The 20,645-nt window shown below is 36.8% G+C and overlaps 1 protein-coding gene across 2 annotated transcripts in view; it reads left to right on the forward strand.

Moving 5' to 3' along the window:
* The window catches only part of ITGA8 (integrin subunit alpha 8), a 169,893-nt gene that overhangs the window by 121,103 nt on the left and 28,145 nt on the right, over positions 1-20,645 (forward strand). For both annotated transcript variants that reach the window (XM_026681384.2, XM_087946773.1), the window contains one exon: positions 6,148-6,261. In XM_026681384.2, the coding sequence (XP_026537169.1) occupies positions 6,148-6,261 (114 nt within the window). The remainder of the gene's footprint in view (positions 1-6,147; positions 6,262-20,645) is intronic.

Consider the following 20,645-nt stretch of genomic DNA (forward strand, 5'->3'; position numbering starts at 1 on the left):
TTTTAATAAAGAAACATTTACTGTGATATTCTATAATTTTGGGTACAAATTTAACTTTGCATTTATATAGTATAACATCATATAACATTATTTTTATAAGAGCATATTTTATTTTACATAAATCCATTTTATATAGTTCTGTATCAGGAGACTTGGGGTTTTGGACGCAGAAGGCTTATAATTTAATATTTGTCATGTTGAACAATTGGCATCTACACATATATGCACATAGGTAGAGATTACTCCTTCTTGACTATTTGTAACATCATCCAATTGACTATCACTTGTTCTAATTAACGCAATGACTACTTACACTACTAATGATTTCTCCTGAAATGCTAGAAGCATACTTAGCAAATGCCAATGCTCTTTAAACTATATCTCACAAAATGCTTGTATTCCCTGAACAGCACTATGCTTTCAACATATTGTAATAAAAAGTGGATTTTCAGTACTCATTACATCCAAAATCAAATGGCAAAAGGAACGGAATGTTATACTGACAGTTTCAACAAATAATATTTTAGATATTGATGGCATGATATGCAAGCTCATGTATCCCATTAATAATGTTTTAAATGTAAGGGGAAAAGAATGTTAGAATGTTATGAAGAATTACTAAATATCAACATAGGTACTACTTCTTTATGCAGCTTACTGAAAAATATGAAATTGACTTTTAACGCCAAAGCTAAGAGTTTCATTCAGAAATATAGATTTTTAATTGACAATTTCCCAATAAAACAGTCTTTTTCTTAAAGAGGTCTAAGCTATTATTATTATTTTTTTATCTTTTCCAGTATCTTTATTTATTTTATTTATTTATTTTTATTTGTCAATTGCTTACAAGATAATAGGTATAAGTAAAAACATAGTTATGAATACATGGATACATATAAGATACATATAAGATACAGAAGCCTGATGATGGCAGATGAGATTCTGCCGAAACATTGCTACAACTTTAAAAGCACAACTACAATGACGTGGGAAAATACCCGAACAAAGCTGAATGCCATACATGTAAGTACCCGCGAAAACTTAAGAAATATATATATATATATAAATATATATACTGAGGTTCTCGCGGGTATTTGTATGTGGATCTTTGGTTATTCGGGTTTTCTCCCGCGTAAGATTGGAAGTATCTAGGCAACGTTTCGATGAAGTCTCATTCATCATCTTCAGGCTGGTGTCTTCAGCTCTGTGCTTCTCAGAGTGATGTGAGCCTGCAGCTGCTTCTTGAATATATATATATATACACACACACATATATACATATATGTATGTATATATGTAGGTCAAGGTGTGTTCGGGTCTTTTCCCATGTAAGATTAAGAGTATCTTGGCGACGTTTCGGCGAGGTCCCACCATCCTCAGGCTGGTGCTTTCGGCTTCGTGCCAGTGCAAGCAGTGTGTGATCGAAGCTGCCGTCTCTCTATAAATACTGATCTCTTTTCCATTAGCCTCCTGTGTAGGAAAAGAGATCAAAACACAAACGACCCAGGAGATTACAACACAGGACCCAGGATACCACAGCAAAAGAACTCGCAAGCCCAGCACACAACCAATTACCCAAGCTGTTAAAACAGGAGAGGCTAATGGAAAAAAGAAAACTACAAAACAAATGACCCAGAAGAATACAGCAAAAGATCCAGGATATCTCCAGAACAAAACTCACAAGGCCATCACACAGCCCATTATACCAACATCAACTCCATCAACCAATCAAGAGGCAGCAGCGCAGCCAACCAGCCTAGCACACCAGCCCCCCCCCACCAGTATTTATAGAGAGACGGCAGCTCCGATCACACACTGCTTGCACTGGCACAAAGCCGAAAGCACCAGCCTGAGGATGGCGAGTGGCACCTCGCCGAAACATTGCCAAGATATTCTTAATCTTACACGGGAAAAGACCCAAACACACCTAGACCTAAATACCTGTACCCATGAAAATCTACGAAAACACACACACACACACACACACACACACACACACACACATATAAGAAACAATAGGATAGGGATGGTAGGCACTTGGTGCGCTTATGCACGCCCCCTACAGACCTCTTAGGAAAGGGGTGAGGTCAATAGTAGACAGTCTAAGGTTAAAGTTTTTGGGGTTTGGGGAAGAAACCACAGAGTCAGGTAGAGTATTCCAGACATTGACAATTCTGGTGCTGAAGTCGTATTTCCTGCAATCAAGTTTGGTGCGATTATCCTTGAGTTTGTATCTATTGTTTGCTCTTGTGTTGTTATGGTTGAAGCTGAAGTATTCATTGACAGGTAGGACATTGCAATGTATTATTTTATATACTATACTTAGATCGGACCGAAGGCAGTGTAGTTCAAGGTTTTCTAGGTCTAGAATTTCGAGTTTGGTAGCATAAGGTATTCTGCAACGAGTAGAGGAGTGGAGAACTCTTCTTGTGAAATATTTCTGGACTTTCTCAACTGTGTTAATATTAGATATATAATGTGAGTTCCAGACTGATGAGCTGTATTCGAGTATTGGTCTAGCAAATGTTTTGTATGCTCTAGTTATTAGTGTAATATTATCAGATAAAAAGCTACGTAAGATTAGGTTAACAACTCTTAATGCCTTTTTGGCTATGTAGTTACAGTGGGCTCTAGCACTTAGGTCATTTGAGATAAGTAATCCAAGATCCTTGACAGAGTTTGGATCACCAACAAGGTCTTGACTATTCAGCCTGTATTTTATTTTCTGATTTTTTTTGCCAATATGTAGGACAGAGCATTTATTTGTTGAGATTTGAAGTTGTCATTTGTTTGACCATTCTGACAGATAGTCAAGGTCTTTTTGAAGGGTAGCAGTATTGTCTGTGGTGTTGAATAGCTTCACATCATCAGCAGTAGCTCTTGATATGATCACAGAGGTCATTTATGTAGAGTATGAAAAGAGTTGGTCCTAGAACACTGCCTTGGGGGACACCACTGTTGACAGGTGCAGAATTTGATAGGACGCTCCCAATTTTTACCATTTGTTGTCTGTTTGACAGGAATGCTTCTATCCAGTTATGGAGGTGTCCAGAAATACCGTAAGATTTTAGTTTTAGGAGTCGTTTGTCGTGCACCACTGAATCAAAGTCTTTACAGAAGTCTATATAGATTGCGTCTATTGCTTTGCCCTGATTGAATTGTGTAGTCCATATGTTTTTGCAGTGTAAGGGTTTCAGATTACATGATAGTTTTTTCCTGAAACCAAATTGTTTATTAGAGAGTAGGTTGTTTGTTTCTAAGTGGTGGAGGATGGTGGATTGGTTAATAATTGATTCCATGATTTTACAGGTGACGCAGCATAAAGAGATTGGTCTTAATTTTCAACTAGGCTGGGGTCTTCCTTTTGGAAGATGGGGGTGACCGTGGCCTGTGACCATAGTTTTGGCAAGGAGCTGGTCCTGAAATATTTTTCAAAGATTATGCTTAGAGTTTCGGCTATGGCAGTGGATAGCTTTTTTAAGAAGTAGGCACATATTCCGTCCGGTCCAATAGATAGAGATGGTTTTAGATTGCGTAGTGCTTTCTCAACATTGTCTTCTGTAAAATCAATATGTATTAGATCATTGTAGTTGCCTGTGGTTCAACTAGGAAATACTGGGCATGATCCATTGCTGTTTACAAATACTGAGCCAAAGAATGTGTTAAAGTGGTTGGCTTTAATAGTGTTGTCATTGCAGTCTTTACCATTAGGTCCTTTCAGGGGTTGGATGGACCTTGAGTCTTTTAATTTGTTGTTTACAAAATTGTAGAAAGTGCAGGTGGAATTGGTGCATAGAAGGTTTTCTTCTTGTTTAATGTGATAATTGGTGCATTCAGTCTTTATCTGGTGGCATAAATTTTTGTATCGGCTTTTGAAGTTGGCAACGTGACCAGATTTGTTTTTTCGCCAAAGTGATTTCTTTTTGGATTGAAGCTTCCTTATTGTTTTGGGTAATTTGTTTTTTCTGGTTTTGGGAGTTATTAATGGTGCATATAGTTTGATGACTCTTTTGACTTCAAGTAAAAATATGTTGTAATGATCTTCTACAGTATTGCATCCAGAGAATAGAAATTGCCAATCAAGGGATGAGAAATCGTTGTTTATAACATCATAGTTGCCTTTTTTTGAAGTTATAATTGGGGATTCCGTCATTGTGATGATTTTTGTGTGGACGTATGTTGAGACAAAAGTCAATCATGTTGCGGTCACTGTTGGAAAAGGGTTGTTTAATTTGTATTCCATAAATTGAATTCAAACTATTGCAGAAGATGAGATCGAGGCAGTTGTTAAGTCTAGTGTTGTTGGTTACTAATTATTCTAGTCCCAGATTTGTTACTGCATTGTAGAAGGTTGCATGTGTGGGTTCAGTTTTACATTCGTTTAGGGTCCAGTTAATGTGAGGTAGATTGAAGTCACCAAGAAAGATAAAAGCGTGTGGGCAGGATGCTGCCCATGTTAGTAGCGTATTTAGCTTGTGTGCATGTTCGATGTTATAATCAGGGGCTCTGTAACATAGTAAAAACTGAAATGTGATATTTAAGGACAGTTCACAGATGATAGTCTCAGGAATAGCAAGCTCCTGGGTAACTTGGATGTTTTTTAGATATAGGGACTTTTTATAGAAGATAGCAACACCTCCTCCTCTACGGCTTTCACGATCTGATCGGTAAACATGATAGTCTCTTACTGTGGTAATGGAGTCAGGGAGAGATGCGTTGAGCCATGTTTCCCAGACAAACATAATGTAAAATTTCGCCGTATTTAGTAAGAGGAGAAATTCAGGTATTTTATTTACAAGGCTTCTTGCATCAAGAAGCTTGCATTTAAGGCCAGTTGTGGTTGGAATAAAGGTAATTAGCGGCATGCATGCTAGTTTTGAGTGATGTTGGATTGGATGGGGTGGGGTTGGATGTGGAGTTGTGGGTTGTGTGAGTTTCTTTTGATGCAATCAGCTCGATAGTCAATGTATAGATCCTTTCCTCCATTGTCGGTTTTTGAGTTCTGCACAGAGTTCACAGGAGTGGATTCTTTGCAGTATGGATAAGTCTGGTCTTGAGCGAAGTTTTTTATGGTTGGGATTGGTTTTTGCAATGGCATTTATTGTATGAATGAATATGCATTTGCTGGACTCATTTTTGCATACAACTCTACAAAATCTTGGGGCCACAGAGCTGTCATTGTATTTGTACCGATGGCCATCTCTGACTATTTCAATGCTATCTCCAGGAGAGATGTTTGTTGTATTTGAGTTGCTTATGATATCACGAACTTTGGTGATGTCATCTGATTCGTTGGTGTCTTCGAGACCAAATAAGATGGCATTTGGACATTTCTGTTCACATTCCATGGTGTCCCTGATGAGTAAGGAGATATTATCTGTGGAATTTTTTGAAGGGGTAGTAATTGTAGCTGTGGTTTGGTGGTTATTTTTGGTTGTAGTTGTGATTGTAGTTGAGGTAGTGGTTGTGGTTGTTGTGGGATTTGATTTTGAGCTGATAGGTACTCACTTATCTGTGCTGTATTTTTTTTTCCAAGAGAAATTAGGCTTGCTTGTATAGTTTCAAAACGTGTTGCTAAGCGTTCTTCTATTGAGTGAATGAGTGATTCTATGCTTTCAACTCTGTCATGTAGGGTACTCAGTTTGTTTAGCTTAGGAGAACATGATGGACATAGATAAAAGAATGTATCTGAATTTTTAACCATATCAGCTAGGCTTTTGTTTGCATTTAAGCAGGCAGGGTGGGCTAGATTATTGTATAGGTGGCATTTGATGTAAATTTCGCTTTCATTGATGGTTTCAGGATATTTGAAATATGTGCAGGAGTCTGGGAGGTCATTGGTAGAGATATTTTTCTTTTGTTTTGGTTTGGAGTTTTTGGCTGGCATGGTCAATGGCAATAGTACAGTAATCAATTATAATAGCTAGTTAATGTGATAGGTAGACAGTTGCTTAATGAATTTTCCTTTTTTTAAACTTAGCATTTTTGTCCTTACTAACTTACTTACTAAAAGTTTTTTACTAACTTTTAAAAATAAAAGCTGAACATGTTGGCATTCTAGATTCTGATGGAATCAGAATCTGATAGAATTTGACTCTGTCAATTTCTTCAATAAATAATTAATATATCTTTTTACTTTGTGTACAGAACTGCACAAATGTGGAATGTTTAATGATCACCTGTTCAGTGGGGCTCTTGGAAAAAGGGAAAAGTGCTGCATTGAAAATCCGATCTCGTTTATGGGCTTCAACATTTCTACAGGTAAGGAAATGAAAGCTAAATAACAATAGCATTTAGACTTATATACCGCTTCACAATGCTTTACAGCCTTCCCTAAGGAGTTTACATAGTCAGTCTATTGCCCCCAGAAATATTTATCTTCATTTTACCGACCTTGGAAGGATGGAAGGCTGAGTCAACCTTGACCCTAACTGCAAGCTATCCTGTGCATAGAAAAAAAATCTGTAAATGACAAGTGCAAGCATACGTGCTTGTTGCTTGTCATGGATATCAGCAATTCCATTTTACTCCAGTTCATGCATCAACTAGGAACCATTTTTATTTCTAAATAATCAAATATAAATTTCATTAAATATGAAATAGATCTTTTTCTTTTTCTAATATTTGCAATGCACCATTTTTAAACTTGTCTTGTAATAAAATATACAATGTATGAAGCTATTCTTAAAACAAAGAAGAGCGAGATCTGATTTCCCAGATCTTCAGCTTCCACTTCCATTTAGTGACTAGATGATTGCATGAATTTCAAATTCAGGGTAAACTGCACAAAACTCGATTGCAGGAAATACAACTTCAGCAACAGAGTGGTCAATACCTAGAATACTCTACCTGAGTCTGTGGTTTCTTCCACTAAACCCAAACACTTTAACCTCAGACTGTCTACTGTTGACCTCATCCCATTCCTAAGAGATCTGTAAGGGGCGTGCATAAGTGCACCAATGTGCCTACCGTCCCTGTCTTAATGTTCCCTTTTATTCATATCTTTTTCATGTATTAATAATCATGTTTATACTTATATATATTATCAAATGCATGCTTGACAAAATAAATAAAAATAAAATAAATCTATTATATTATTCTACAGAATTGACTTAAGCAATCTTTCTCTGCCAAATTACCCACAGATCACACTACAAAATATTGTAAATGTTTAGGAGAAAAAAAATAGGAAACTCGTCTCATTAAGAATTCTATTCTGTAGCTCAATGTAATATATTACAAAATAATGGAACAGTAATTGCTTTCAGATATGAAAGTATAATCTTGATTTAATCCATTATCGTTAATTTTTATGAATAAAGAATGCATTTTTCATTTCAATGAATTTTATACTTATATTGATTTTGGTTCATTTATTCAATGATTGCCTAACTTTTCATAGTATTAAAATAACACTTGCTGACTGTTCAATCTTGCAGCTAATTGTAATATGTCATATTAAAGCCTAACATTTTATCACAAACTGAAGCTATATGAAGTGAGATGATTAAACAAGCTTGAATAAACAAGGAGCTTAAGGTCTCCCTCAAAGCCAACAAAGATAATGAAGCCTGTTGAATCAAAGCCAAGAAGAATAAGGAAGAATTTGGCTGGGTTTCAAAACTTGAATGTAAACAGAAACATATGTTAAATTTTGCCATTGATATAGTTGAATCTTCAAATCATCAGTTGTATAATTCATACAAAGAAAAATTAGCCTTATTTCATTATTAATTGTGTTTGTAGAATGATTTCTATTTATTTTAAATATTAAATACAGTGCACAGCCACTGAAGAGGCAATCTGTATAGTATAGAATAAGCAATGGGGAACCATAAGCTCCAAAGTCTCAATATGCCCACAATTTCTCTCTGGGGGCCTGCCAAGCTCTTTCTCCACCCACATTTTATGGGGAAAAATGTGTCAGAAGCATGATACCAGTCTTATATTATAACAACAATAGATTATGTAGAATTCCAATTTAAAAAGAGAAAAATGATAGTATTTGGAAACAGATTATAGCCTAAAATTCCCAGATAGCATGTAGCCTTGAAAGCTTTACATGTGACAAATAGATTTTGAAGATTGCCACAGAATTTTACTTTTGATGTTATAGAAAGAAAGGTTACTAAATGTTTATCTTATAAATATATTCACTGTAATAACTTGGTTTAATATTTTTATTGAAATGAAATGAAAATTATTTTTTGTCTTGGGTCTTCTTAATAGGAGTACCCTTCACCAATACCATTCATTGGATGCATGCAATCCTTGGCCTAAAAAATATGTGTCCCACTCACTACCTTATCCATGATAAAATTATCCATGATACTGCTATTCCTGTGTAGAAAGATCCCCCCCTATAGTTTAGCAAGGCAAACACAATGGAGCTTAATTGTATGGAATTAATGGCAAACCTACTCTCACAGATTAGATGATCACTCAGATTTGAAGGGAAATCTGAATTTCCCTCAATAGAATTGACCAGTGAAAGTGGATAAAACAATTACTTTCTTTACTTTCTCCTTCTTCCCATCTTCTCTCAGGAATCCCACCTGTAGGCCAGACGCCCTTTATTTTGTCCCTACATGCCTTGCTTAACTTATATACCTTTGGGAGTGAGTTATTGATTTCTGCTGTTGTGCTTCGTTGAGACCAAAGCAGGCACCATAATCCATCAGTGGTCCCACTGAGAACTCATTTAACTACTTAGGTGGGCTGATAGGTGATGTGCTTTCCAAATTACCTCTGCCTGATAGGATAGTATGCAAACAGATTCTGTACTCAGCATGTCTTGGAACTGCTTAGCTATTTGAAATCCAGGTATCCATATGTTTTATATTTGCTGAAACTAAAACTCATTTTAGTATGATAATAGATATGAATATGTTTAACATTTGGAAAGGTGCTAGTACTCCAGAGAATGTTAAAAAATATCACTGCAATCAGACATTTGTGGATCTTCCTAAAACCCTTCATCTTGAGAGCATAGATATAAAATTATAATTCTTAATAGAAGAAAATATTCTTCATTTTTTTTCCTAACAGTATTTTAGCCCCTACCAAAGGTAAATATAGATAAGGAAGACCTGGCCCCACACTACTGATATCTGATGGGAATGCCTTTAAAATGTACCCCAACGTATATTTGAATGAACCATTTTGTTCTAGTGGTTACAGCACCAGTTTAGAAAGCAGGAAACTGTGAGTTCTAGTCTCACCTTAGCCATGAAAGTCAGTTGGGTAATCTTGAGTCACTCTCTCTCAGCCCAATTCAATCTCACAGGGTTATTATTGTGGGAAAAAGAAGGAGGAATAACTCACTGCCTTGAGTTATTTATAAAATAATAAAGGTGGGATACAAATAAATAAAAAACAAATGAACACCTGGATTAGGATACTGAATAGCATAAGAGTCTTATTTTCATTGAATGTTTACATATCTTAGTACAATGAGAAATTGTGTCCCTTTAAATATATCTAGTATTTCTTGTTAAGTGGAAATCGCCATTTCCAAAAAACGAAAGATAGATCCAAAAGAGCCCTTGCCTTCTTGTTCCTCTTCTTGTAGCTTTTGAAATTCCATTTGTAATTTTTGCACAGATAATGCCATTTTTTTTTAAAAAAAGAGCAACCCAAATGTTTTTAGTCTTTCAAGAAATAGTTCGCCAAAAATCCCAAAGTAACAAAGTCACAATGCAATCCAAATCAGAACAAACTGTTCCATTAACACTTTCTTCTTCTTCTTTTTTTTCTCCTCCTGGGGTGAGATTCAATTAGACAGTTTCAAAATGATTTTTGTTGTCATTAATTTCTAATCTTATAAACTTCAAGCAGTCTTCTTCAATAAAGTCTTAGAATAAATTTTTTACCTCTTCCTTCCCACTTATAGCAATAAACTTTTAATTTTTAATTCCAATGTTCCAAAATCTTTTATCCCCTTGGCTTTAATTTTTAGGTTTATTTACCTTCTTTGCCCAAGCAGGTTTTCCAAGTTTCCATCAGTTACTTCCATAGGGAAGGAGAGTGAGAAAAAGTAACTTTCCCTTTCACAACTTTCTTCCGCCGCATGCACAGTCTTTCTGGGAAACAATGTAGCAATAAAAAAGGCAAGTTTCTAGGTTTTAAAGGCTCCTCTTTGTCCCGGTTCAGCCAGAGAAAACTTTCACTTTCTTCCTCCTGCGCAATCTTGTCCAGCTGCAGGCTTCTTTGTGGCGGCCATTGCTGACCGCCGCTCCACCGCCTTGGGAAAAGGGGGTTTTGCCAGCTGGGGAGGGGGTCTGCGACACCCCCAAACCCCTGTCCAGGTCCCCCCTGTCTTCAGCTGCCTCTACGGGGCAGCTATATCCTCCAAATCCAAACGGATCGGAGGCACCTCGGCAGCGAGCGCAGCAGGGATCACGTGGTGTCACAAATCCCTGCCGCTGCCGAAGCCTTGCAAACCGGAAGTCCCCTTTAAATATATCTATAAGAACATAAGATTCAGAGATAAAGGGCATGATGTGGTAGGTGGGAACAAGTCTCAGATCCAAGCTCCTTTAAACAAACTGAAAATAATTTCTTGAAAAAAATGCCTTAAATCTATATTGGAAAATTGTCCCAATATTTAGCACATAGGATCTACCAATTCTTCAGTATATTTTGAACAGTCCACTGTTTCTACTGTTCCATCATAATTGAATGTTTAAGCACTAGAAGCTTAAATCTGGCCACACTCAAGAGAAATATGTCATATGAATATGTAAGAATGGAAAATATAGGGTGTCTATTTCCAAAAGAGATATGGAGATTTCAGTTGCAGGTTGTTGCTGGTTGAGAATATTGTATGAATAGCTTTCTACCACAGATAAATTGCTTTGCACATTGAAATGATACATTGTACAATGTTTTCCCAAATCAATTTCCTCCATCTTCAGTTTATATTAAGTGATAAAAATTGCATTCCTGGAGCTTATGAAGCAATTATGAGGATTCAATGTCCCAAGGCACAGTTTAAAATTTTAAAATAAGTTTAACAGGTGATAATCTCCAGGAAATGTACTGCAGTAGGTGACAGGATCAAAACTGAAAAAGTGGTGTCCACTAGACTAGATAAGGAACTGGTTAAATGAAAGAAAGGGAAGAATAACATGATTATTGTAATATCAAAAAGTAGACCTTTAAGTTGAAAGTTACAAATAACAGTTGTAACTTTTTTTTATTTATATTTTGATTCCCATCACTGTTCCGTGTAAGATCTATTTTATTTTTATTAACATCTGTAAAATAGAGGTGGGAGTACATTGATGGCATTTACAGATAACTGTATCTGGGAGAAGCAGTATTATTACTACAGGAAGCCATCAAGAAATTATAAAAGAGTGAACTTGGTGATCCCATGACCTCAAATAAAGAAAGTGGAATGCAGTGAAAAATGCAAACTGTTGTGGTCATATACCAGGGGATTAATGAAAACATGTTTTCCATCTTTGTGGATTCAGTAGCTGGAAATAATTTTAAAAGATTGGGAAAGAAAATAACATTAAAACATCACATGGTTTCATGTATCATAGTGGAAATTGATATTTTATCTTAAGAACTCATTTTCCAGATGACTTTAATATAGGAGGATTCTACATTTCATGTAAAATTGACTCTTTCTCTCTCTCTCTCTCTTTCCCTTCCTCCCTCCCTTTCCTTCCCACTCTCCCCATTTCCCTCTCCCTTTCTCCCTCCCTCCCCCCCTCTCTCTCTCATACTTTGTGTGTGACTTTGTGTGTGTGTTTGTGTCAATAATAGCAGACATTGACAATAATAAAGTGGAAACCAAAGCTGTTTATAACAGTCCTGACAAAAAGTATTATCTGAATTATTGAGATCACCTAGAAGGGAAAGGAATTTGAAATCAAACCAAACTCTTTCTGTTCTATGATTATAAGAATAAAATCAATAAGTGTTGTTCAGATTTCTTTGCAGGCGTGCAACACTGAGGGCTAAACTAGTTTGGATAGCCTAAACAGTGTAATAGTAGTCTAGTTTCTGTTTTGAAACATGGAAAGCTGCTTTAGAAGGAAGGACATTTTGAATCAGAAGAGATCAAGGAAGAGATCCTTGACTCTTCCTCACATAGTGTTTCTCTTGATCAAAGTATTTATTCAAATCAAATAGTTTTCCTCTTTTAATTGGAATAAGGTTAAATGTGTTTGTTTAATTCTGGTAACACATTTTATTCTTGTCTATGCAACTTGTGCTGGATTTTCAAATTAGCTCTATTTGATTCATATAAAAATCAGCACAAGATTATCTTATGATATAAGTCTGGTAAAATCTCTTGTTTTAAATTTGATATAAAGCACAGCCTAGCATTTACATTTTGAAGATAAAAATCTTATCAGTGACTATGATTTCGAATTTTAAACGGTTCTGCTCCATACTATAATATTTTCATTCACCCTACTTCTTAACCCCTCTCCTCTTTCCCTTCCATCATCTTGACTGCAATTGCCCTTTAGTATAATCCTTTGCAAATTACGGTAAATTCCTATCCTGTTAAACTGTGTACATCCTTTTGAAAGAAAAAATGGCCTTTATGAGTAATTTCCAGGCTTTCCCTTTCAGCTGAATTCTAGGTTAATATTACTAATGATTTTAGTTGATAGGTTTAAGCCAAGTTTATTATTTTTGGATTCAGATTCAAAGTAATCTTTGAATAAGCAGTGAATCAGGACAGTTGATCATGTATCTCTTTTATAACAGACTGGTCTATGTTCGAAGTGCTCTGAAAAAATGGTCCTTTCCTGTATTTGGATAGATCTTGCTCAAGTAAAATTTAAAAATTAAGAAGAGGAAAGTTAAATCTCCTATTCTCCATTTTTTAAATTGTTGCTGTACATATAAATTAGCATGTATGTATTGATTTGATGATGCCCAACTGGCCACTCTATTGTCAGTGATAGGCACCAAAAATATAAATAAAAAGCAACCGCATGGTATGAAGAGAATTTTTCAATCCTCTGTTAGCTGCTCTGGATATCTGGAAAGCTTCTCTGTGTTTTTTTTTAAATGCCTGGTGTTAATAATGCCAACATCTGTATTCAAGAAGAGAGTTTGGTCAGCTGATTTTGTCCCACAAGAAAAAAGCTAGAAACTCATCACTTGAGCTTTTGAATGAGTATCTGTTTGCATATGCTCCACCCACCGGGGCAAAGGTCAGGGTCTAGCCTACTCATAAATCCTCTTGCTGATGAGAGATAAAATAACTAAAGGAGGCCTGCTCAAAACAGCAGCTGCAAAGGGGAAAAGTATATCTGCAAGTATGGGGGAGCATGCTGACACTGCAGGAAATTCCAAGGAATATAAATATTTATCACTAGTAAGATAAAAATTGTGGTCTCGTTGAATATGTATCAAAAAGAGACCCAAAATTTGTCCTGTAGTAGAGAGCCAATGTGATCTTCCTTAGGTGTACATTAGGAATTCCTCAATACATGTTTCCTTAAAATACCAGTACTGCATATTGGCAAAAAAAATAAAGTATTGGCAAAATATATCTTAAGAAGAATAGAAATATCTTTAACTTATTTTTCTCTTAAATTGTTTGAATTTCCAAGTAGATTTCTATATGTTTATTGCAATTTTAATCACAACTTTGCAACTTTTATGATTTGATTTAAATCAGATTGCTAAGATAATTAAGATCTTTTAACAATTATTCTGGGCTTCTGTAACTATAGGCAGCAAATTAAAAATGAGATCCATACCCTCACTTGAAAATTCTCTTCAGGTCACGTCTATGTTTCAAAATAATAATACTGTGGAACAGTAGTTTACATCAATGGACAAAAGGGGGAAAATTAAAAATGCTGACAGGATTAGAACAGCACTTCCCAAAAAGGCAACACAACTCCTAGAAGGGCAATTCTGAAGTTCAACAGGAAAGTTAAGGGGCATTAGGGTGCTGTAAAAAAAACATGTGGGTGATCTTTCCCAGAGTCTCTTCCTTCGCAACTGGGTAAGTCAGAACTTATAAAGAATTTGATTATGATTATAGTGATTGTAAAAATTATAAGACATTACTAAAATGCTGAGAAAGTGAGAAGTTTTGGATAAAATGAGGGAATTTAACAAACAGAAGTGTAAAATTCTGGAGAAAAATAAAAGGCCTAGGTAGTGGGTGGAGAAGATATGATTTGTCAAGAAGACATATCAGATTTGAAGAACACAAGTTAAATACGATCCTGTTGTAAAAAGCAAATGCTATTTTGGGGCACATAACAGATAACAGATAATCAGAGTTGGATAGGTCATCTAGTCCAACCCCCTGCCCATGCAGGAGACCCTACATCATTTCTGACAGATGGAAGTCGATTCTCTTCTTGAAAGTCTCAAGTAATGGCGCTCCCACAACTTCCCACTTCAAGTGATGGCACTCCCACAACTTCCAAGGGCAAGCTGTTCCATTGGTTGATTGTTTTCACTGTCAGAAAGTTTCTCCTTACTTCCAGGTTAAATCTCTCCTTGTTCAGTTTCCATCCATTATTCCTTGTCTGGCCTTCAGGTGCTTTAGAAAATAGCTTCACCCCTTCCTCTCTGTGGCAGACTGCTATCACGTCTCTCCTGGTCCTTCTCTTCACTAGACTAGCCATGCCCAGTTCCTGTAACCGTTCTTTATATGTTTTAGTTTCCAGTCCTCTAATCATCCTGGTTGCTCTTCTCTGTACTTTTTCTAGTCTCAATATCTTTTTTTATAGTGCAGTGACCAAAACTGGGTGCAGTACTCTAGGTGTGGTCTTACTAAGGCTTTATAAAGTGGTATTAGTACCTCATTTGATCTTGGTTGTATCCCTCTGTTAATGCAACTTAGGATTGCATTAGCTTTTTTGGCTGCTGCTGCACACTGCTGGCTCATATTTAGTTGGATGTCCACTAAGACTCCAAGATCCCTCTCACAGTTACTGCTATTAAGCCTGGTTTCACCCAGTCTAGATTAAATATAAAAATCCTATAAAATTTAAAAAGCAAAATTGCCATAATTTTTAAAATGATACATACATAAAGAGGTAAGTACACATAAGAATATTTGTATTAGGATAAAAAGTCTTAAAATGTATATTTGTTTTTATCTGAACTTAATATAGGAAATTGGAAAAATGGCCTATATATAAATAGAGCAACTCAAATTTAATACAAATGTACTCATAATGTGGATAACTCTAGTGCTAAATTCATTGTAAATGACTTGTATCATGACAGCTAGACAATAGCTGAGTAATCAGGGCCACACATGATTTATGTTTAGCTTAAATACTGGGAAAAAAATTCAAAATAGCTTGGTACATTGATGACTCTTCCTTCCCTAGTAAATACAGTGCTAGCTTTTTGTGTATTATCTTTGATCTTTGTATCATCTATCTGAATGAACTTAATGAAGCAGGAGATGGTCAGCAGGAGAAGCATAAAAAGTTGTAAGACATTAGAAATTATGTAAAACATCCTTTAATGAAATAAAAAAAAATCTTTTTTTCTTTAACACAATTAACTGGAGAAATAACATTTAAAAATGTATACAAAATGCTTTAAAAAAGCATAATGTGCTTGGAATGACTGCTATGCATGTTACTAAGCAAAGTATCTTTTGCAATCTGATGCCTTCCAGATGTATTTACTATCATTGCCATCATTTACAAATGCTACAGCCAGTAGGGTAAGCTAATTATTCCAGATTTTTGGGGTGGGTGGGCGGGGGGGAGGACTGCTAGATATCAAAAAAGGTATCTGTGTATCTGTTCTGAAATACTATGCTGAAGACTCCAGTTCTATATAACCTGAGATATGATCTAAAATTGTGGCTCATAATTAGATACTTCAGAACAAACCTATGATATTAATACGGATGCTGTTTTAAAGCAATCATGAATAAACTGAGAAGGATCTACAGTAGGGGTATCAAACTCATGTCATCACGGCAGCTTCGTGGCTTTTTTCCGCTTCGCTAAACTGGGAGTGGGCGTGGCCAGCATGTGATGCATCTGGCCCATGGGCCATAAGTTTAACAGCCCTGATCTACAATCTGATCTACTGAATTCTTAAAAACAACCATCTGATAATACATGATCTAAATATTATGTTCCCACTTAAAAAACTGTAGTTTGAACAGTCAAGTTACACTTCATACGTATTTGAAAAGAAAGATTTGGTCTGTGAAAAGGGAAAAACAATTACAAACCAAACTGGCTGGCAATTCTACTGATAACAGATAACAGATAATCAGAGTTGGAAGGGACCTTGTAGGTCATCTGACCAACCCCACACCCAAGCGGGAGACCCCACACCATTTCTGACAAATGGCAGTCCAATCTCTTCTTGAAGGTGATGGCACTCCCACAACTTCCCACTTCAAGTGATGGCACTCCCACAACTTCCAAGGGCAAGCTGTTCCACTGGTTGATTGTTCTGTCAGAAAGTTTCTCCTTACTTCCAGATTGAATCTCTCCTTGTTAGTTTCCATTCACTATCCCTTATCTGGCCTACAGGTGCTTTAGAAAATAGCTTCACCCCTTCCTCTCTGTGGCAGCCCCTCAAATATTGGAAAACTGCTATCATGTCTCCCCTGGTCCTTCTCTTTACTAGAACAGTTCCTGCAACCGTTCTTCGTATGTTTTAGTCTCCAGTCCCCTAATCATCCTGGTTGCTCTTCTCTGTACCTTTTCTAGAGTCTCAACATCTTTTTTATAATGTGGTGAACAAAACTGGATGCAGTGTTCTAGGTGTGGTCTTACTAAGGTTTTATAGACTGGTATTAGTACCTCCCTTGATCTTGATTGTATCTCTGTTAATACAACTTAGGATTGCATTAGTTTTTTTTGACTGCTGCTGCACACTGCTGGCTCATATTTAGCTGGTTGTCCACTAAGACTCCAAGATCCCTCTCATAATTACTGCTATTGAGCCTGGTTTCACCCAGTCTATATATGTATTTTTGGTTTCTCTTGCCTTTTTACTTTTCTCTACATTTAATTTCATGTTGTTAGACAGGTCCCAGTGTTCTAGTCTGTCAAGTTCCATCTGGATTTTGAGCCTATCTTCTTGGGTGTTAGCTATTCCTGCCAGCTTAGTATCATGTGCAAATTTGGTAAGTTCCCCTTCTATTCCCTCATCTAAGTCATTAATGAAGATATTGAAGAGTACTGAGCCTAAGACGGAACCTTGTGGCACCCCACTGCTTACTTCACTCCATGTAGACTTAGCCCCTTTAAGGACTACTCGTTGAGTATGGTTTTCCAGCCAATTGTGAATCCATCTGGTGGTGGTGCTATATATCCCACTGTTCTCCAGCTTATCAAAAAGTAGGTTGTGGTCTATTTTGTCAAATGCCTTGCTGAAATCTAAATATATTATGTCCACAGTATTTCGCTGGTCTACTAATTTAGTCACTATGTTGAAGAATGAAATAAGATTGGTTTGGCATGATCTGTTTTTAACAAACCCATGCTGACTGCTAGTTATTACTTTACTGGTTCTAGATGTCCACAGATCTGTTTTTTTTATTATCTTTTCCAGTATCTTCCTGGGTATTGATTTTAGGCTGACTGTAGTTTCTTGGATCTGTTCTTTTTTTCCTTTTTTGAAGATGGGAACCGCATCAGCTCTTTTCCAGTCCTCTGGTAGTTCCCTGGTGCTCCAGCTTTTTTTTTTTTTGAAAGATATGGTGTAGTGGTTCCAGGGGTGGGATTCTACAAGTTCGCACCTATTCGTTAGAACCGGTTGTTAACATTCTAAGCAGTTCGGAGAACCGGGTGTTAGAAGAAATTACTGGCCTAATCCTGTAAGGAAGGCAGGAAGGAAATGTTCTGGTGTTGCTTACAGAAACTGCCTCTCCGTTAACCCTTATTACATTCTTGGCAGGACTAGACTTCCTGTCTCATGAACTTCTCTGGAGTTTTTTTCCCCTCCTTTGGTGGTACTTTGCTTGTGTGGAGTGACCATTCAAAGTTACAATGGCACTGAAAAAAGTGACTTATGACCATTTTTCACACTTACGACTGTTGCAGCATCCCCACAATCACGAGAGGCCTCGATGTGAGTGATATTGAGTTGGCCACACCCAGCCAACAACATGACCACCAAGCCACATCCACCCAGTCACATGACCACCAAGCCATGCCACCAACTAAGACACACCCACAGAACCGGTTGTTAAAAAATTTGAACCCCAGCCCTGGAGTGGTTCTGAGATTACCTCTGCCAGTTCCTTTAAAACTCTGGAATGTAATCCATCAGGCCCCAAAGTTTTGTGTTCATCAAGATCAGACAGGTGTTCTCCTACTTTTTTTTTTTGCTTATTTTAATTTTTATTTCTGGTCTGTCTATTACAGTTATGTTTTTGGTGGGTTGAGCTATAGTTTGTTTTTGCGTGAAGACCCGTACAAAGAATGAGTTAAGCAGCTCTGCTTTCTCTCTGTTGCCTGTTACTTCCTTGCCATCTTCTCTATTTAGTGGACCAACTGTTTCCTTGATTTTTTTTTTTTTTTGTTATTTATATGTTGGAAAAAACTTTTATTATCTTTTACTTTTTTGCAAGTCTTTGTTTGTTCTGAGCCTTTGCTTTCCTGACTTCATCTTTGCAGATTCTGGCTATCTGCTGATATTCTGTCTTAGTTCTATGTCCTTCTTTCCATTTTTTGTACTTGTCCTTTTTTTCTTTCAATTTGCCAGAGAGATCTTTTTGCAGCCATGCTGGTTTCTTCTTGGATTTCTTGTTTTTCTTTCTCAGTGGTATTGTGCTGGTCTGGGCTTCTATGATCATACTTTTCAAGATTCTTGAGTTGTTTTTCCCTTTAGGATTTTCATCCATGGAATCTTTCCCAAGCCTCTCTGAATTTATTAAAATCAGCTCTTTTAAAATCTAAGACACTGGTGTCATTATGTTCTATTGCTTGTGTTTGTGTTATGTTGAATTCTAGTATGACACGGTCACTCTCACCCAAGGTTCCTGCAGTTTCAATTCCCTCTATCACTTCTTCTTGGTTTGTAAGAATTAAATCCAGTATGGCTGTCCCTCTAGTTCCATCCTCTACCTTTTAGAAAACAAAGTTTCAGCTAGGTTGGTTAGGAACCTATTTAATTTCTCACTTGGTGCAGAATTAGTTTTCCAATTGATATCAGAATAATTGAAGTCCCCCATTGCTATTGTAGTGTGTTTCCTGCATATGTTTGTTAGTTGGTTGGCAAAAAGGTCATCTATTTTTTTCTGCTTGTTTGGGTGGCTTATAATATACATCTATGGCCATGTCATTCTTTTTTTCTTTTGTATTAACCTATATGCATTCTACGAGATTTTCATCTTTGGTTTCATGCATTTCTGTAACAATATAGTGGTCCTTTACATACAGTCTTCTTTTATGGGGTCTGGGTTTTTTTTTGAACAGTTTGTATCCTTCTATCAATATGGGTTTCATCCCACGAAGTTTCTGTTATCACAATTATATCATATCTACCTTCATGTATTCATAGTTCGAGTTCACCCTGTTTGTTCCCCAGAATTTGTGCATTTGTATATTGGCACTTGAGATCTTTATGTCTGATGCTGTGTTTTTGTCTAAATAACCTGTGTTGTGCCTTACTGCCCCTCCTTTCTTGCCACCTGTTTGATTAATGCACAAGGTATGGCACTCACTATTAAATGCTTGGTTTTGCTTGACAGCAAGGTTGGTAATCTTACCTGCACAAACAACTATGTTACATGCACTGGTAACCCTATTAATTTTAGATTGCTGGGGACAGAAATGTTCTATATCAATTAATTCTCTGTCCCCGCTGTTCTGTTTAAATGTTTATCCAGAAAATATGTGAATTTAATACCAAGTAACTCAGTCCCTTTCTTTGACAGATGCAAACCATCTCTTTTGTACAGTTTTTCATTGGACCAGCTGCAGACATCATGACTAATAAAACCAAAGCCTTCCCTTTTACACCACTCCTTTAGCCACACATTAAACTCTGTTACACGCTGGCCTTTCCCTTTTTGTTCCTTGTATAGTGGTAGAACCTCTGAAAAGATAAGCCTACAGCCTATATTTCTAAGTTCATAACCCAAGCTCTGGAAGTCTTTCTGCACAGAAAGTACATCCTTTTGGGACAGATCATTTGTACCAAGATGTATAATAGCATCAACATCACAGTCCTTACTAGCATTATTGACTATCTTAGGCATACGCCTCTTGTCTCTGCTGGCAGTAGCACCTGGCAGACACCTGACTTCTTTCAAAACCTCCGTATCCTTTCCTAAATTTACATCCCTTACCATTAAGTCCCCAACCAGAAGGTGGCTTCTCTTTTTGGATACTTTGCTCTTCTTGTGTGACTAGTGCATAATACCTGATTCACACTTTCTCCTTTCCAAAGTAAGTTCTTCTTCTAGGACCGCGATCCCTGGCTTATTTGAATTATCATTATCACAACTACCTTGACCTGTCACTTTAGTGTCCCTATTAAGGTCAGCAATGGCACTGTATTTGTTATGCTGGGACACAGCAAAAGTGTTGTGTTTACAGTCTCACCCTGCCAGATCCCACGGTTGTCCATACTCCCTTTTCCCGCAGGATATTTGTGGTAAAAGGGCTGATAGGGAGGCAGTTCAATAGACTGGTATTGCTAGATTGAGCATC

This window comes from Notechis scutatus, chromosome Z (genome assembly GCF_049901735.1).
Source record: "Notechis scutatus isolate UNSWTSFEM ecotype Mainland chromosome Z, rNotScu1.2, whole genome shotgun sequence".
Classification (NCBI taxonomy): domain Eukaryota; kingdom Metazoa; phylum Chordata; class Lepidosauria; order Squamata; family Elapidae; genus Notechis; species Notechis scutatus.